The sequence below is a fragment of the Amblyomma mixtum genome, chromosome 3 (assembly GCF_055824585.1).
Source record: "Amblyomma mixtum isolate Tamu chromosome 3, ASM5582458v1, whole genome shotgun sequence".
Lineage (NCBI taxonomy): Eukaryota > Metazoa > Arthropoda > Arachnida > Ixodida > Ixodidae > Amblyomma > Amblyomma mixtum.
Window position 1 is genome coordinate 274142989 of NC_143014.1, and position 14818 is coordinate 274157806.

At 53.0% G+C, this 14818-nt stretch overlaps 1 protein-coding gene across 2 annotated transcripts in view; it reads left to right on the forward strand.

Moving 5' to 3' along the window:
- The window catches only part of LOC149354891 (uncharacterized), a 175808-nt gene extending 165501 nt beyond the window's left edge, over positions 1-10307 (forward strand). For both annotated transcript variants that reach the window (XM_089583546.1, XM_089583545.1), the window contains one exon: positions 8223-10307. In XM_089583546.1, coding sequence (XP_089439672.1) covers positions 8223-8742 — 520 coding nt within the window. In that variant the 3' untranslated portion in view covers positions 8743-10307. The remainder of the gene's footprint in view (positions 1-8222) is intronic.
- Positions 10308-14818: the final 4511 nt, after the last annotated feature.

Sequence of the window (14818 nt, forward strand, 5' to 3'; positions counted from 1 at the left end):
GGGGATTTGTATAGTGGGGGAAGTGAGAGCGACGAGGTTAAGTAAGAGACGTTGTTCCAGGTCGGTGTAGGAGGATGGGCATTTAGGGCAATGGGGCTGCTGTACAAGTTTGTACAGGTGTAGTTTAGCTGGGGTTACAAGTAATTTGAGTTGAATTCTGCTGTATACGTTAGCTTCTCGGATCGTGAGGGACAGATGCGGGGTGGGGGGGGGGGGGGGGGGGGTAATATCAGTTAGTTGTGATCGCATGCGTGTGCAGTGTAGCTTTATGGCCGTTCTGATGACAACCGCCTTGTCCACCTCGGTGGGCTTGGCCTTGCGATCACTGTCGTCCGGTGAAAAATTTTCCGTGTGAGCTGATGTGCAAGTTGATCACTAGTGAACCCCATATGGCCGGTGTTAAGAGTGGACAACGTGGTCCTGGCAGCCGGGTGTGACTCATCGCAAAGCAAGGGATATGACGAGGCCTGGCGCCGGCGGCAGAAGCATAGACGACGACGTCCGGGGCTGTTGCACTCCAAATCACCGAACCTCCGAATCGATCGAAGGAGGCTGTCTCCCACGGGCCTGGGAGAAATTACCGTCAGACGAGTGTCGTCGTTAGGCAAAGCTGCGGCGAGAGCTTGACAGCAGCAGCACGGCGGAAGCAGCGGTATACGTTGGCCGAGTCGGCCTTCGGGTCACCGAACGGGATGATGCTACGCAAGGTCACGCTGAGCGAGGCTGCTAATTGAAAGACGCTGTGTCGAAGGGGTCTCGTGCTTCGGCCATCCGGCGGGGTAGTTCGAGAAAGTTAAACCACCTGCGAGGAGACTGCGGGATTCTGCTTTCCCACGGAGGCAACGCACAGAACACTTGCGGCAGTGGTCAAGGTGACGCATCTGTGTTTGATGACTGTCTTCCCCTTCTCATCCCCCAAGCTGTGAGAGAGCGAGAGAGCTTCAGCACCGCCCCGTGCCGGGGGTGGTACCGCCAGCGTCATCAATGGCCCATCCGATTGGACAACGTTATTCGACCTAAGTTCCCTAGTCAGGGATTTGGGGAACGCGAACCGTATTTAACGGGATGTTGTTGTGTGATCGGAGCATTCGCATTGCATTGCATTCGATTCTCATCTGTAAATATGTAGAATAAACCCTCCTGTACAGTTTCCTCGATAACGCAGTCCGACATCGTCATTCGGAGCCGGTACCTGTGGGGCTAAACGAGTTAGTCATCTCCAGGACCCCTCCGTCTTCAACTCTGTTTCCAGCGGTCGATGTGTGGCCCGTTCTCAACACTGGTTCCAGCGGTGGGCTTTGTGGCCCCGTTCTCAACACTGGTGGCAGCGGTGGGGTAGAAGCCCCATCTTCAACACTGGTTGGCAGCAGCTGGGATGGACCGTGCGACATCGTACTTTCTCCACGGGTGAGCGTTTTGGCTTTTGCTATGGGATTCGCCAGGCTGTAAGATTCAGAGAATAATCTTGACTGGGAATCAGGGCTTTGTCGTTTGAGAGGGGTTATTCTCAAGGCATTGTGGAGTTAGCAGAGCCAAAGCGGAGAAGGCGTTGTCATGGAACTAATGGAATTGTGGAGGTCGGACTTGCTGTTGATATGCGAGGAACTGTCTTTTGAAGTGCCTATCAAAATAACCAAAATTGAACTGTGCGAATTCATTCGTAAACAGGTCAACAATAACGATCAACTGCTGGTAGATACGTGGAATTTGGTACAGGGGGAAGAAGCCCGTAAAGAAAAAGCCGAACAGGAGGAAAAAGCCCGTAAAGAAAAAGCCGAACAGGAGGAAAAAGCGCGCACAGAGGAAAAAGCGCGTAAAGAGGAAGCTGATCGAGAGTGGGAAAAAGAGAAGGAACGGCAACGGCAACAGTGGAAGGTTAAAATTGAAACAACGAAACTAAAGATATTAGAAGTTGAAAACGAAATACGAAGAAAGGGCGGTAGTGTGAGAGCCGGAACTCCTGAAAGAGCAAGCGATGCTTATGAAATAGGTCCGCAGGCAAGACCCGCAAAGTCTGTGACCGTAGCCGAGTTGGTAAATCGCGACACCACGAGGGAAGTGGCAGAGAACGTGTGCAACCGGTACGGTAGTCCAAGGAAAGCCGCAGAATCCGAGACCGTGTCCGGAGAAGTTGGACGTAATGCTAAGAGAGAGCATTCCGAGATAGCGTCTAAACTACACGAGTGCGAGGATTCTCCTCCAAGTGAGGAAGGAGTGGCAATGGACAGCTTTGTCGGGACAGTTACGAGCGCGACCCTTTCAGTAGAGTCGATACAGGCGTCAAACCGGCAGAACCGCGAAAAGGGAGATTTTCCTAGCGAGAAAGGTTTCGAAGTTGAAACAGCGGAAACCCCTTTTGAGAGTAACAACCGCGGTAAGGGCGAGTTGGGATGTCACAGTGGCTTCAGTGACAAAGGCTCCGGAGAGGCTACCTTGGTAATACTGGCACAAGAAGAGTGCGAGGCTGCCGAGGAAAAGGATAGCCATAAGAGCCAGGCGGGCTCAGTTGTAGCTGAGCACTGCAGTGCAGAGAATGGCGCGCAGAGCGACAGCCAGGCGGGCTCAGTTGTAGCTGAGCACTGCAGAGTAGAGAATGGCGCGCAGAGCGACAGCCAGGCGGGCTCAGTTGTAGCTGAGCACTGCAATGTAGACAAAGACGCACAGAGCGACAGGCAAGCGGGCTCAGTAGTGGCTCAGCACTGCGATGTAGAGCATGCCGCACAGAGCGACAGCCAGGCGGGCTCAGTTGTAGCTGAGCGCAGCAATGCAGAGAATGGCGCGCAGAGCGACAGGCAAGCTGGAGAGGACAACCCCCAAAGGAATGAGCTAGGGATCTCAGGGGCAGTTTCATGTCCGTCTGTCAGCTGCGTGGAGCTGGCACTCTGCTGCAAAGCCGGAGAGGCCAGTTTTGAATTCGAGGAAAATTTCCAAAGTGCGACGGAAAAACTAGAGATAGCTAGTTGTGATCAAGAAACGCACGCGGTACAGTCTAGGCGCAGAAAGAGAAAAAGGGCAAGAACCAAGCGGAAACGGATCAAATTCAAAGCCCTAAATTCGGATGCGCGGACAGGTGCGAAAGAAAGAAATGCGGTGGAAAGAAAGGCGAAGCCTTCCTGCGTTGCACCTCGCAGACTTGCAGCTGCAGTTAATGATCTGGAGACATGTGCAGCTCGTTCGAAGGCTGACTGCAGCAACGAAAAAGGAAGTGTGCGTTTTCCGACCAGAACAGGCGCGAAGTGCTTCAAGGGGCATCGGCCTGTAAGAAAGCCTAGACGGGACAAAAAGCCAGTTCGAAAAAAAGCAAAGCGGCCCAAGAGATCAGAAAGCGCAAGGTTGCGCGGTACTCAGCGCATGCGAACGCAGGCGTCGAACAACCGAGACGACACATGCAGGCGTGTTCGGCGGGCGCACTTGAAAAGGAATCGTCCTTCACATTTGACACCGCATTCTAGGAAGCGCGCATGGCGAATGGGTAGCCGAGCTTCCTGCGTGGGGCGAGAGAAAGAGGTACCTTCTCGCGCTGGTCACTGCTCGTTGTCCAGAGCCAGAGTCGGTTATCGACATTGTAGGAGCGGCCAAGGTTTTCGGAGAGCCTCGAGGGGGCGCGGAAACGACACTGAGAGTAGGGGATCGTTTTTTTCTGCAGCCTTTTATCACGAGTTGACCGCAGTACAATCAGTCAAAGCGCGACCGCGGCGGGCGCGTCTGAAAGACTAATCCTTTCAACTCGGCGGCGGGGAGTCAGCTTTCCCCCCCCCCGCGTGGCGACTCCAAGTAGCTGTTTCGTTTTTTTTTTTATTCCTCTTTTTTTTTCCTGTGTGTGTTTATGAAATCAGGAAGGGAAAGGCTACTTTGTGAGTTAAAAAGAGTTGATCGGAGGTTACTGTTTTTTTTCCTTACCTTAGACGAGGGCTATGGCGTCACTGAGTTAACAAGGCTAGGGCGTCACTGAGTTAGAAATCGCAGATGTCGATTTCCCATGCTACCAAGAGATAACGGCACTCACAGGAGTGCAGCTCGAGTAGAACTACGCTTAGAGTCGCGTAGACGGAGCGTTGATCCCTTGACGAAAGGGAGCCTCACTGACGTACACTGAGATGACCTAAGAGAAAACTCTTGAAGGAGCCGAAAGGTTGCGCGCGTGTCCCGACCTTTGCTTCGGACCGCTGCCTATGGTAAAGAGTTTAAGTCCAGTGTGACGCCAGTGATAGAGAGAGGACTAGGTGCTATTTTAAGTCAAGTTGGCGACGGCCACGAAGAGCACCATGTTCAGTACGTCAGCCGCAGGCTGACCTGTAGAGAAGAAGCGTTCAGCGCTTCAGACAAAGAGCGCGCGTTTGGTTTAGGCGGCACAGACGTTGTCGGGTTACCAGAGCTACTTGAACGGCGCAAAGTTCATATTTGAGACTGACCACCGTCTCAAACGTGCTTATGACAGTTTTGTCCCCCCAAAAATGGTCGCTTGCTTAGACGGGAGTCCTGCTCTCTAAAAACAGAATTTCTCGATGCGTTTCAGGAACGGAAAACCGCACGGAAATGCTGATGGATTCAGCCGATTGTTGTAGACAGGAGTACTTGGTAGGACCACCTACTGTGTGTGGGTTTTTGTTTTTAACCTTGGTCCAAGCAGTCCGTCTTTGGCGATTTCATTCGGGATATTTTGCGCTTTCTTGGCACCAAAATTACGCCAAAATTCAGTCATGTTTTAGTAAACATTTGTTGTCATTGTGGGAAGCCTGGTGGGTCTTTGGCAAATTCCGAGCGCTTGCTTGTGGGTCAGTGCCCTGTCTCGTGGAACAGTCCACTGATGCCATTCTTTGTTGAATGTTCGAGCTTGGATGCCATTTCTGGAAACCAGCCCTTCCACCCGACTCCGGCCTCATCTCTTCCTGCCCAGCGGTCGTGAACGCTGGCCATTCGAGATTTTTCGGGCCGCGGACGAGCTGTTAAGAGTGGACAACGTGGTCCTGGCAGCCGGGTGTGACTCATCGCAAAGCAAGGGATATGACGAGGCCTGGCGCCGGCGGCAGAAGCATAGACGACGACGTCCGGGGCTGTTGCACTCCAAATCACCGAACCTCCGAATCGATCGAAGGAGGCTGTCTCCCACGGGCCTGGGAGAAATTACCGTCAGACGAGTGTCGTCGTTAGGCAAAGCTGCGGCGAGAGCTTGACAGCAGCAGCACGGCGGAAGCAGCGGTATACGTTGGCCGAGTCGGCCTTCGGGTCACCGAACGGGATGATGCTACGCAAGGTCACGCTGAGCGAGGCTGCTAATTGAAAGACGCTGTGTCGAAGGGGTCTCGTGCTTCGGCCATCCGGCGGGGTAGTTCGAGAAAGTTAAACCACCTGCGAGGAGACTGCGGGATTCTGCTTTCCCACGGAGGCAACGCACAGAACACTTGCGGCAGTGGTCAAGGTGACGCATCTGTGTTTGATGACTGTCTTCCCCTTCTCATCCCCCCAAGCTGTGAGAGAGCGAGAGAGCTTCAGCACCGCCCCGTGCCGGGGGTGGTACCGCCAGCGTCATCAATGGCCCATCCGATTGGACAACGTTATTCGACCTAAGTTCCCTAGTCAGGGATTTGGGGAACGCGAACCGTATTTAACGGGATGTTGTTGTGTGATCGGAGCATTCGCATTGCATTGCATTCGATTCTCATCTGTAAATATGTAGAATAAACCCTTCTGTACAGTTTCCTCGATAACGCAGTCCGACATCGTCATTCGGAGCCGGTACCTGTGAGGCTAAACGAGTTAGTCATCTCCAGGACCCCTCCGTCTTCAACTCTGGTTCCAGCGGTGGGATAGAAGCCCCATCTTTAACACTGGTTCCAGCAGAGGGTGTGTGGCCCCACTTCCAACACTGGTGGCAGCGGTGGGATAGAAGCCCCATCTTTAACACTGGTTCCGGCGGTGGGCTTGTGTGGGCCCACTTCCAACACCGGGAATCCACTGAAGGATTACAGGGCGTGCTCGCAGTTGCATGAGTGTATCATCTGGGGCTGTGCGCAGGCCCAGCGGAAGGTTTCTACGGTGGAGAGCTCTGAGGGCCTTCTGAGAGTCCGTGTAAGCTACATAGGCCGAAGAAGGGGGAGGGGAAGGAAAATATTGGATAGCGCAAATAATGCCTAGGTAGCTGGAGGATATAAGGGGTTCCGAAAACGGGCCACTAGTGGAGCTGAGGGAAGGCATGAGGGTAGGCCACTGCCGCTGTGCCCAGTGGCGGACGATAGACGTGCAGTATATGCGGGATGCGCATAAATGGAAGTACTTCTGTGCGCTTTAACTCTTCACTTTATACAGCGATATGCATGTGTAGGCGTCCGTAGCCGTGTGAGGTTTGCATAGTATGCATATAGTAATTCTGGCGCGTTGCACACTTCGTGGTTTGAGCGGCTGCATAGCATATGATGTGCGTCGGCACGCGACAAGCTTTCAGACGGTGTGTAATTCACCACCTTGGGCGCGTAAGTGGGGACAAGCGCCCACGAATAGACGGGCGTGGAACGACGGCATATTCTGAGGTCCCTTGAATTAAATGCACATCATGGCGCCCAATTTAATTTATCGGCTTCACCGCCGTTACTGCTGCTGGTCCGATACAACCATGTGCCCAAACGTCTGCAACCGACGCTGTGCGCTAGCTTCCAGCATGCGGCCATGCACGTTTGCACTCACGCGAGTCGCGTCATCGCTTCACCGCCTGTATACGTGCCGGGCAGGGACAGCGCATCCGCATCCATGCATGCATGGGACGCCGTATCGCGGCGTCGCTGGCATATCCGCGTTCGGTCCCCTTCGCCGACAGCGGGAGGGGACGGAGCCTCTGGCGACGGCGCTCGACGTCGCCTCTCGTCGCGCGGCCTGCCCTCAACAGAAGGCGCTCGCATCTTGAGCGGCTGCCGGGAGGGCGTCTCATTTCCAGGTTTTGCGTGCCGCCTTTAATTGTGTCTCGCCAAAGCGCACTCCGGCGCCCGCAACTTAGCGGCAGGAAGTATGGTGTCTGAGCATCGTGGGAGACGAGCTGGCCGCGGCGCAGCCACGAGGCACGGCAAAGCGCACCCTTCTGTCGCTAAGACGTCGTCGTCGTCTAAGCGGCTGCTCCTGTCAGGAATCGCTTAAGAGAGAGATATATACGTTCGAGCTCTCTCTCCCGCGACCACTAAACGGCTGCTGCCGCGTTGCTGCTTCTGCCGCGCTCTCGCACCGTGTCTGTGCGCCGACGAAAAGGCAAGGGAAAATGGAAGGGAGCAGAGGAGGGGCGCGCACGCGATGTATCTGCGTGCGCCGGCGCTGGACGAAGACTCCGAGGTGCACGCCCGTTAGAGCTCGCTCGTGCGCCGGAAAAAAGAAAGAGGGTAAAAAGCACTGGGAGGGAGAACGCTCGGGAGCTGTGAGCCCGGGAAAGCGCTCACAAATGAATGACCGCGCATGACCGCAGCCGTATTCAGCGTTCTCCGGCGTTTTTGTTTTCGTCCCCCTTGGCTGCTATCTCTTGAGCGCTCACGTAAAGGACTTCCGCCGCCACCGCCGCCGTGTGTACAAAACGAGCGTTTAGAGCGTTTAAGCTCAGGGTGGATTTTCTTTTTATTTCTCCTTTAGTGCGCCGTAGTGTAGAGCACTTAGCGGCAAAAGGAAACGAGAAGCCATTTGTGAGTCTGGTTAATTTTTTAGAAGTCGCTTCGCTGGTTTCCACGCCCCCTTCTGCTGTCGTCTTCTGGCCTTTTGTGAACGTGCTCAATTGGCACGAACAATGCATGCATCGGTTCCCATAAGTTGAGTACCTGCGGTGGCGCAGCCTTACGCTGCCGTTTCAAGGACGTGAGCATGTTGGACACGGTCTCCCAAGTTTGCTCACTGAGCCTTCGGTGTAGCTGAGCCTTCTGGTGATCTCCAATGTCAGTGCTGAGATGTTCAAATAGCACATCTGTTGATTCTGCCACGCTCGTGCCGTGTTTAAGCTCTGGTCGGCTTTTCTTTTTATTGCGTTTATAGTGCGCCGTAGTACGGTGCACTTGAAAAAAAAGGAAACGAGATACCATTTGCGAGATCTGGTGGTCTGACACTTGAGATGCCATGTTCGGCACCAATTCGTACCAGCGAGCGGTGGTAAACATGCTAACTAACCAAATATGGTTAATACACCCAGCCGTATGCCCAAAACCTCGTATTTTCGCTGACTGTTCCTTAACCCGTGGCGTGCCTCCTTCCTGGTGCAGGACGAAATGGAAGCGCCAGACGGCTGTTGGCCTTGAACTGCTTGCTGAGGCTGGGAACTACGCGGCCGTGCAGCGAATGCTTCAGACGGCCCCTTACTGGCTGACCAGCTACACGGGCCTGTCGCCGCAGTCCTCGCTGAGCACCATGGCTGCTCTGGATCTCTACTACCGGCAGGCCGCCCTCCAGAAGCCCATGGCCTACCGGTTGTACCCCGGCGTCCCACCGCCGGGGGTGCCCGGAGTCGCGCCGCCGGGGACCGGTGCCCCTCCGCACGGCCATCCCCCGCCGGGAGCCGCCAGCAACGGGCTGCCCGTCGTGTCGCCGCAGATGCCGCCTTGCTCTTCGGCGGCGAGCGCTTCGCCAAGCGCGACGGCCCGGCCGTCGCCGTCGTCGCCCGCAGCGCCGGCCGCTTCCCATGCACCCCTCGCCCTCCCGACAACGTCGTCCTCCTCCTTGTCGTCGTCGTCCCTGTCGTCATCGGCGTCCTCTTTCCGGCCGACGAGTAGGGAGTCCTGCTAAGGAAGCGGCCTGCCGTGCCGCACCCACTCCCGCGGGGACGTACTGCGCCTCCTGCTCCTCATTGTCCCTGTAGAAAGCAGCGTTCTCCCTCCCTGGACGGTTCGCTTGTCTTGTGACGCAATGCGGAGGAAGAGAAGTGGGAGGATCACAAGCTCTCGAAGCGGAAAGTCTAGTCGTTACACTCACGGAATTCGAGCACTTGTCGCTTTCACGTAAAGGCGAGCTGAGCCACGGAAATGCGCCGTTACAGAAACATTGGTGCTTTGAAACCGTGAGGACAGGGCTTTAGCGGAATCAAATTCCGATTTATGATCGTTTTATTTTACATGTGTAATCAGGGTGTCAAAGAGGAGAAGGGAAGAGAGGACGGCATGTTCAATTTTTCCTCAACATGCGAATATACCCATAGAGCACTATTTCGCAGGACGGCTAGACTGAAGTCAGACTTTAGTCTGAGTGCCCTGCCGTCCCTGTGGGCTACTGGTCCGATCAGTCGCGTCGACCGTAGCGTACTTTGCTTTCCAAATGCGTTCAAACCCACCTAAATGAAATGTTGTGTTGTGTGTTGTGTTGGGTTTAATGGCACATAGGCAACTAAGGCCATCATGCACGAAGCACATAATGAAATGGAGATAATGAAATGAAATGGACTGTCGAAAACGTAGTTCCTAGCTGCACAGTGTAGAATTTTATGCTCCACTTGAACTCGTGCTTTTGTTGCGACCACCGTCTTAACATGGCCGTATTATGGAACAGATTTGGCTTTGTTGACTGTGTGCGGTGCAATCCGTATGGAATCACACTGATGGCAAGGAAAACTGAGGAACCACTTGAATGTTGAAGACGCTGGTATAAGCTTGAAAAGCTTTGCAAATTTTGTACGAGGGTAGTGTGAGCGAAGGTGAGAGAAAACGGAATGGGTTGTTTTCCTATGGTAGTCCTTGACTTGTCCCAAGTGTAACTTCTGAAGCATTCCACGCTCGAGGGCAAACTCCCACAGTGTGTAAATAGGAGAAAAGTAAGAAAACCGCTGGCACACGGAATCACTGTGCTTGTACGCTCCAGAGCTGATCAGACGTGCAAGCGTTAAACGCCTCAAGTGAAACTGCGGACGAAAGGTCAGCCCACAGTCTCGTGAGCGAGAGCTGGTGTGGTCAAAGCCGTAGAAACCAAGCGCTTGCGAGACAACGGCATGGCCGAGAAGAAGTCAGCGCTAGTAACACTACTGGCGGCAGCAGAAAGGCGCCGTGAACCTTCTTCAAGCGGCATTGCAGAGCAGCCCAACTGTTCGAGAGACCTCCGACACGACCACCGTATTACATTCACTACAACCTTTCGCTGTTTGGCTCCAATTTTTTTTTGCCTTCTTATTTGGCGTAAAGTCACGCCTAGGTGTGCTGTGCGCGGCCGGACAGCGAGCCAGGCCTTGAGAAAGTGAGTGTGAACAATGCGAGAGATGTGTGCGCCGTTGACATTGTGAATGGAAGCTCGGGTGTGCGGCCCACCTGAATGCGCCCTGTGTATATAAGTTTGTAACCACGCGTAGATATGGCAATAAAAACGTGCTAATAATACGAGAAAAAATATACTCCATGACTGGTCACAGGCTCTTGGGGACGCAGATGGCGAGAGCTGCGCCGCAGTTCCCATGACAACGCCCACCCCCTTACTCACCTGGGCTACTATTCGGTGGCTAGAGTGGTAGGTGTGCCCACCGCTGCGGTTCCAAGCGTAGTTCAACGTTATTCCGCATTACGACGCAAAAGTGGCGGCGTCGTCAGAGGCCCGGTGCAGAACGGCGCCCGTCGTGTGCAACCTCAGGTGTTGCGCGATCGGGCCGCGCTCCACAGCACCCGCTAGACTGCTTGCGAATATTTTATGTACCGTGTGTTTCTCTTTTTTTTCTCAGAAAAGCTATTCACCTCTAACTACCTTAATTTCGTATTAAAAAGCTATCGAGAAGCCCCGAGCAACCAGTAGACTGTCGGACGACACACACAACTGACAGGACGGATGTCATAGCTCTTCGATCAGTTGGTAAATTACGCATCGAAACTAGGCTATTCCCCGTGGTCACTAAAGAGAGGTTAGGAAACGGTGGCGCCGCCTGTGAGTTGAGCCGTGAGCTCTCGGTGGCACCGTGCAACGTTTACGTTTCCACTAAGTTCGCGTTTTCAGCAGCGCTTAGAAATTCGTCTGAGCGCCACAAGTGGCGTAATCTGCTGGTCTCCGTGTTTTGACTCAATCAGACCACCGGGGCAGTTAAGTATGCATCTCACTGGCGCGTCAGATGACTGCGAGAGTGAGCGCTAGTATAGGCAACGGGTGACGGTGTTAACGATATCATCTGCAAGAAGGTTTTCAGACGAAGAAGGACACCAGTTACTTCGTGCCGTGCTGTAAGTTCGGTTACACGCCGACAGGGGAGTGGCAGAAAATCTCATTGTTTTTGGCGGCACAAAATCTCGGGAAGTGTTTATTCGGGACATGAAATTGCATGCTTTATCGCGGTGGCAGACAGTTCCAGCCCCATTCAATGGTCTGCGAGTGTCGCTTTGAGGAAACGTTCGCGAGCGTCACTTCATGTGGTAAGGATGATAAAATGTCGAGGAAGTCCGCGCTTAACGAACGGTGCGGCAGCTTTAATCCATTACGGTGTCCGTGCTTATCGTTCAAGTAAGTCTATTGCAACAGAAAAAGCCGGACTGAGCAGAAGGCCGACAGCATGTGTGGCATGTTAGGAATACAAGGATGACCTCGCAAACAATACTGCAAAGTTTTAAGCGATCATATGCGTTCACTTTCTGCTGACGTCCGAGAACACGGCGCGTGAATTCACTAGAGCGGAAAGACGGCACCTAAAATTGTGTTGCTGTCAGATTTTTTTTTTTAACTGGTTAACACACCGCTTATATCATGTCTTGCCGCACTATCGACGTCTTTTTTCCTGCTCCTTAAACTTATTTCATCGCATTTAGACCATTTGGCTCATTATATTGGTTTTCATTTTCACCGACTGCTCAAGCTGTGTTCGTCGCAATTACATCGCATAAAAATTCACAGATTCCTGTAAACCTCGATCGAATCCCTCTTATGCTGCATAGCGGACAAGGTGCAAAAAACAAAAATACTACCATATACATAAATACGGCCGAATACTGCTGGCCACAGGCAATTAATATCTGGCAAAGAAATGTTCCAACTGACATCAATATGTTCTCAGCAACAACTCATCGCGGAAAATCGCACTGCTGTATTCACGGGATACAACGTAGAGCCACCGTCATAAGCAAAAGAGCCAGGAATTCAGAACAAGTACTTCTAGTTCCCTTGGCTGTCACCAGGTGGCGCACGCCGTAATATTTAAAAAAATAGAGTGCTGACATCATGCGAAAAAAAATATGCGCCAACAGCTGAGATTTAATCACACCTCCTCGGCGCACTGGGCCACAGAGCAACTTTTTTTTTCTTTACTGCATGGAAATAAAACAACAATGACAGGCTTCTTTCTACTTCTTAATCAGGCCGTATCCGCGAACTCGCCGTACACAGACAGACCAGCATACTGCTACCACTCTGCATGCACATCCAACGTTCCGGGAGGCTCACACTTGCGTTGAGTAAAGGCAGCCAGACAGGTGCTCGATCTTGCGAAGCAAATACCCCCCGCACCAATGCGCTCCGCTCCCTCAACAGACACTTCGATGGAGCTGGCGGCTCTGAGTGGCGATCTACGATGCGGCTCTTCCACAGGCTAAACACTCCCACGAACACAAAAAGATGACATGACTCCTTAGAACCTTCCATTGTAGGCAAAAATCTTACAGTGTAGGGCGTAACCCCAATGCCCGTTTGGAGAGCCCGTTAAAAAATGTCCCCCCCCCCCCTCCCCTTCAAAAATAAAAAAATACGTCATCACCACAAAGCACAAAGCAATGTCAATAGCCTCTGGTTGCTGATACATGCGGCAGTTCACTGACCATAGCACAAGCATCTCCTTAGCATGAAACCCCATTTCCACGGTACGGTCAACATGTGAAGTTCAAAACAGAGTATTTGTGGCCGATTGAACATACATCTACGTGTCTCACCGCACCAAACGTGCGATATGGATATGGTTTTGGATAATCCGGCCTTTCATTCCGCGTCCTAATAAAATATCTGTCGCCTCGCATTCAAGCACTATAGGCCGCTTGGCTTAGCGGCACTGCTGGGCGCTGCCCCGAATTCCTGGCTTGGTAATGGTTGGATTGGTAGGAACTGGTAATGGCTTCAGGGTCATGCTGCGTGGCTCGTTATGCATGCTAGCGTTACAAATCTCTGAAAAATGAGAGGAACTGTCGTCCTCACCCCAGGAAAAGCTGGGATTTCTACGAATACTGTGTAAGGCCCATCACAAAGCTCAAAAGCAGTCCACTTGTTCTCTTCACTTTTGGCAAAGGCTGAACGTTCTTTGTAGAATTAGCACCCGTATTTCTAATCCCTGACTGCACCAAATCATCTCAGCTCAGCGCACACGGCGATCACAACGAAGCTAGCGTGTGTGGCCGGGCCTTAGGGTGCCTCGATCCAGCTTCCAGAAGCTGCATCAAGGCACCCTGGTCGGTCTGACTAGGGAGAACATGGAGAACATGGGGAGGGATGGAAGAGGCAATTTACGTGGGCGCGGCTGGAGTGCTCAACGGGATATCAACCGTAGCACGCACGGATGCGCAAGAGATATTAGTTAATGGAGCATCCAGGGGATCGCGTCAGGGGATAGCCCAGGCGGAAGAGGTGGCAATTGCTTTGGCGATGGTTTCCCGGAAGGTCTCGTGTGTAATTACGGACTCTCAGACTGCACGTCGAAACTATACCAGAGAAAGGATTGGTAAGGCCGCAAACAGAATACTCAGAACAATACGCCATGAGCGCTGCAGCCTGTAGGGGCGCCACTGAAATCCCTCTCGCGGCCGATTCTGCGAACAGCGGCGGTGTCCGCTGGCCACGCTCCTGCGCGTTGGCACGCATCTGCCGGCCTCATTGCCGGCCTGTCGCGGCCACAGCGAATCAATTTAGTGGCTGAGATTTCATCTTCGTGTTTTCCAGTGAAGGATGTTTTTTGTAACTGCAGAACCAGAGGTAGAGATGGATCGACGCTCAACGAGAGTGGTCGCATCCTCGACGCCGTTTCAATATGCCGAGCCCAAGGCATGTGCTTGCTAAGCCCAGCCGTGCGCCACGGATGGAATGTCTTGCCTGTAAATTACCACACCAATGCAGAAACCTAACCTTTCGGTGCAGTTACAGAAGTGTTTGAAAAAACGGTGCGATGCTCGATGAAATTATGTTCTGTGGCACCGCCGTAATCCGGTCAATTTTAACGCCTGAGCAGACCGAACAAACCGATGAGCTCGTTTTGAAATAACTGCGTTATGGTATCTGTGCTAAACATAGTATGCAAGAGCACTTAGCAAAGCAGCTATAGCGCTTGGTTTCAAATAATGGTAATCAGACATAACTTTTAAACATCCAGTTTTAGATGGTAACTTAGCTCCGAACTACTGCACTATACAGGTAATATTGTCGATGTGTTGTATGCTGTAGCCTTTGTCACTCGGGGCTCCTTGGTTTAAAACCGAAACAAAATGCTAGTAATTTGCGAAAATTTAATAAAGTTAGCAAAATGCTAGCTCGAGATCTCGCTTGCCCACCTTGATGGCTTTGGCGTTTCACTGCCGATAACGCCGCGTTAAACAGAAAGGGTGACAAAATGGAGCCCTTTGGCACGCCCATTTCAACAGGGCGAGGCGCGTGGAGAGCCCTTGAAGCGCGAACATGCGCCATGTGCCTAGTGCACTGCACGGGCTCGGGCCGGCCCGAAAGCCCGGGCCCGAAAGCCCGGCCCGCGGGCCGAGCCGGGACAGGGCATGATCTGTTTTGCCGGGCCTGGGCTGGGCCCGGGCCGGGCTCGGGCTTGAAGCTGCGGACCCGAGTCGGGCTTGGGTCCGTACAGAAACGGCTGGTGTCCGACTATTCATTCACTATTGCAGAGTGAAGTACACAACTGCGGCACTGGAGCAGCGATACGGATGAG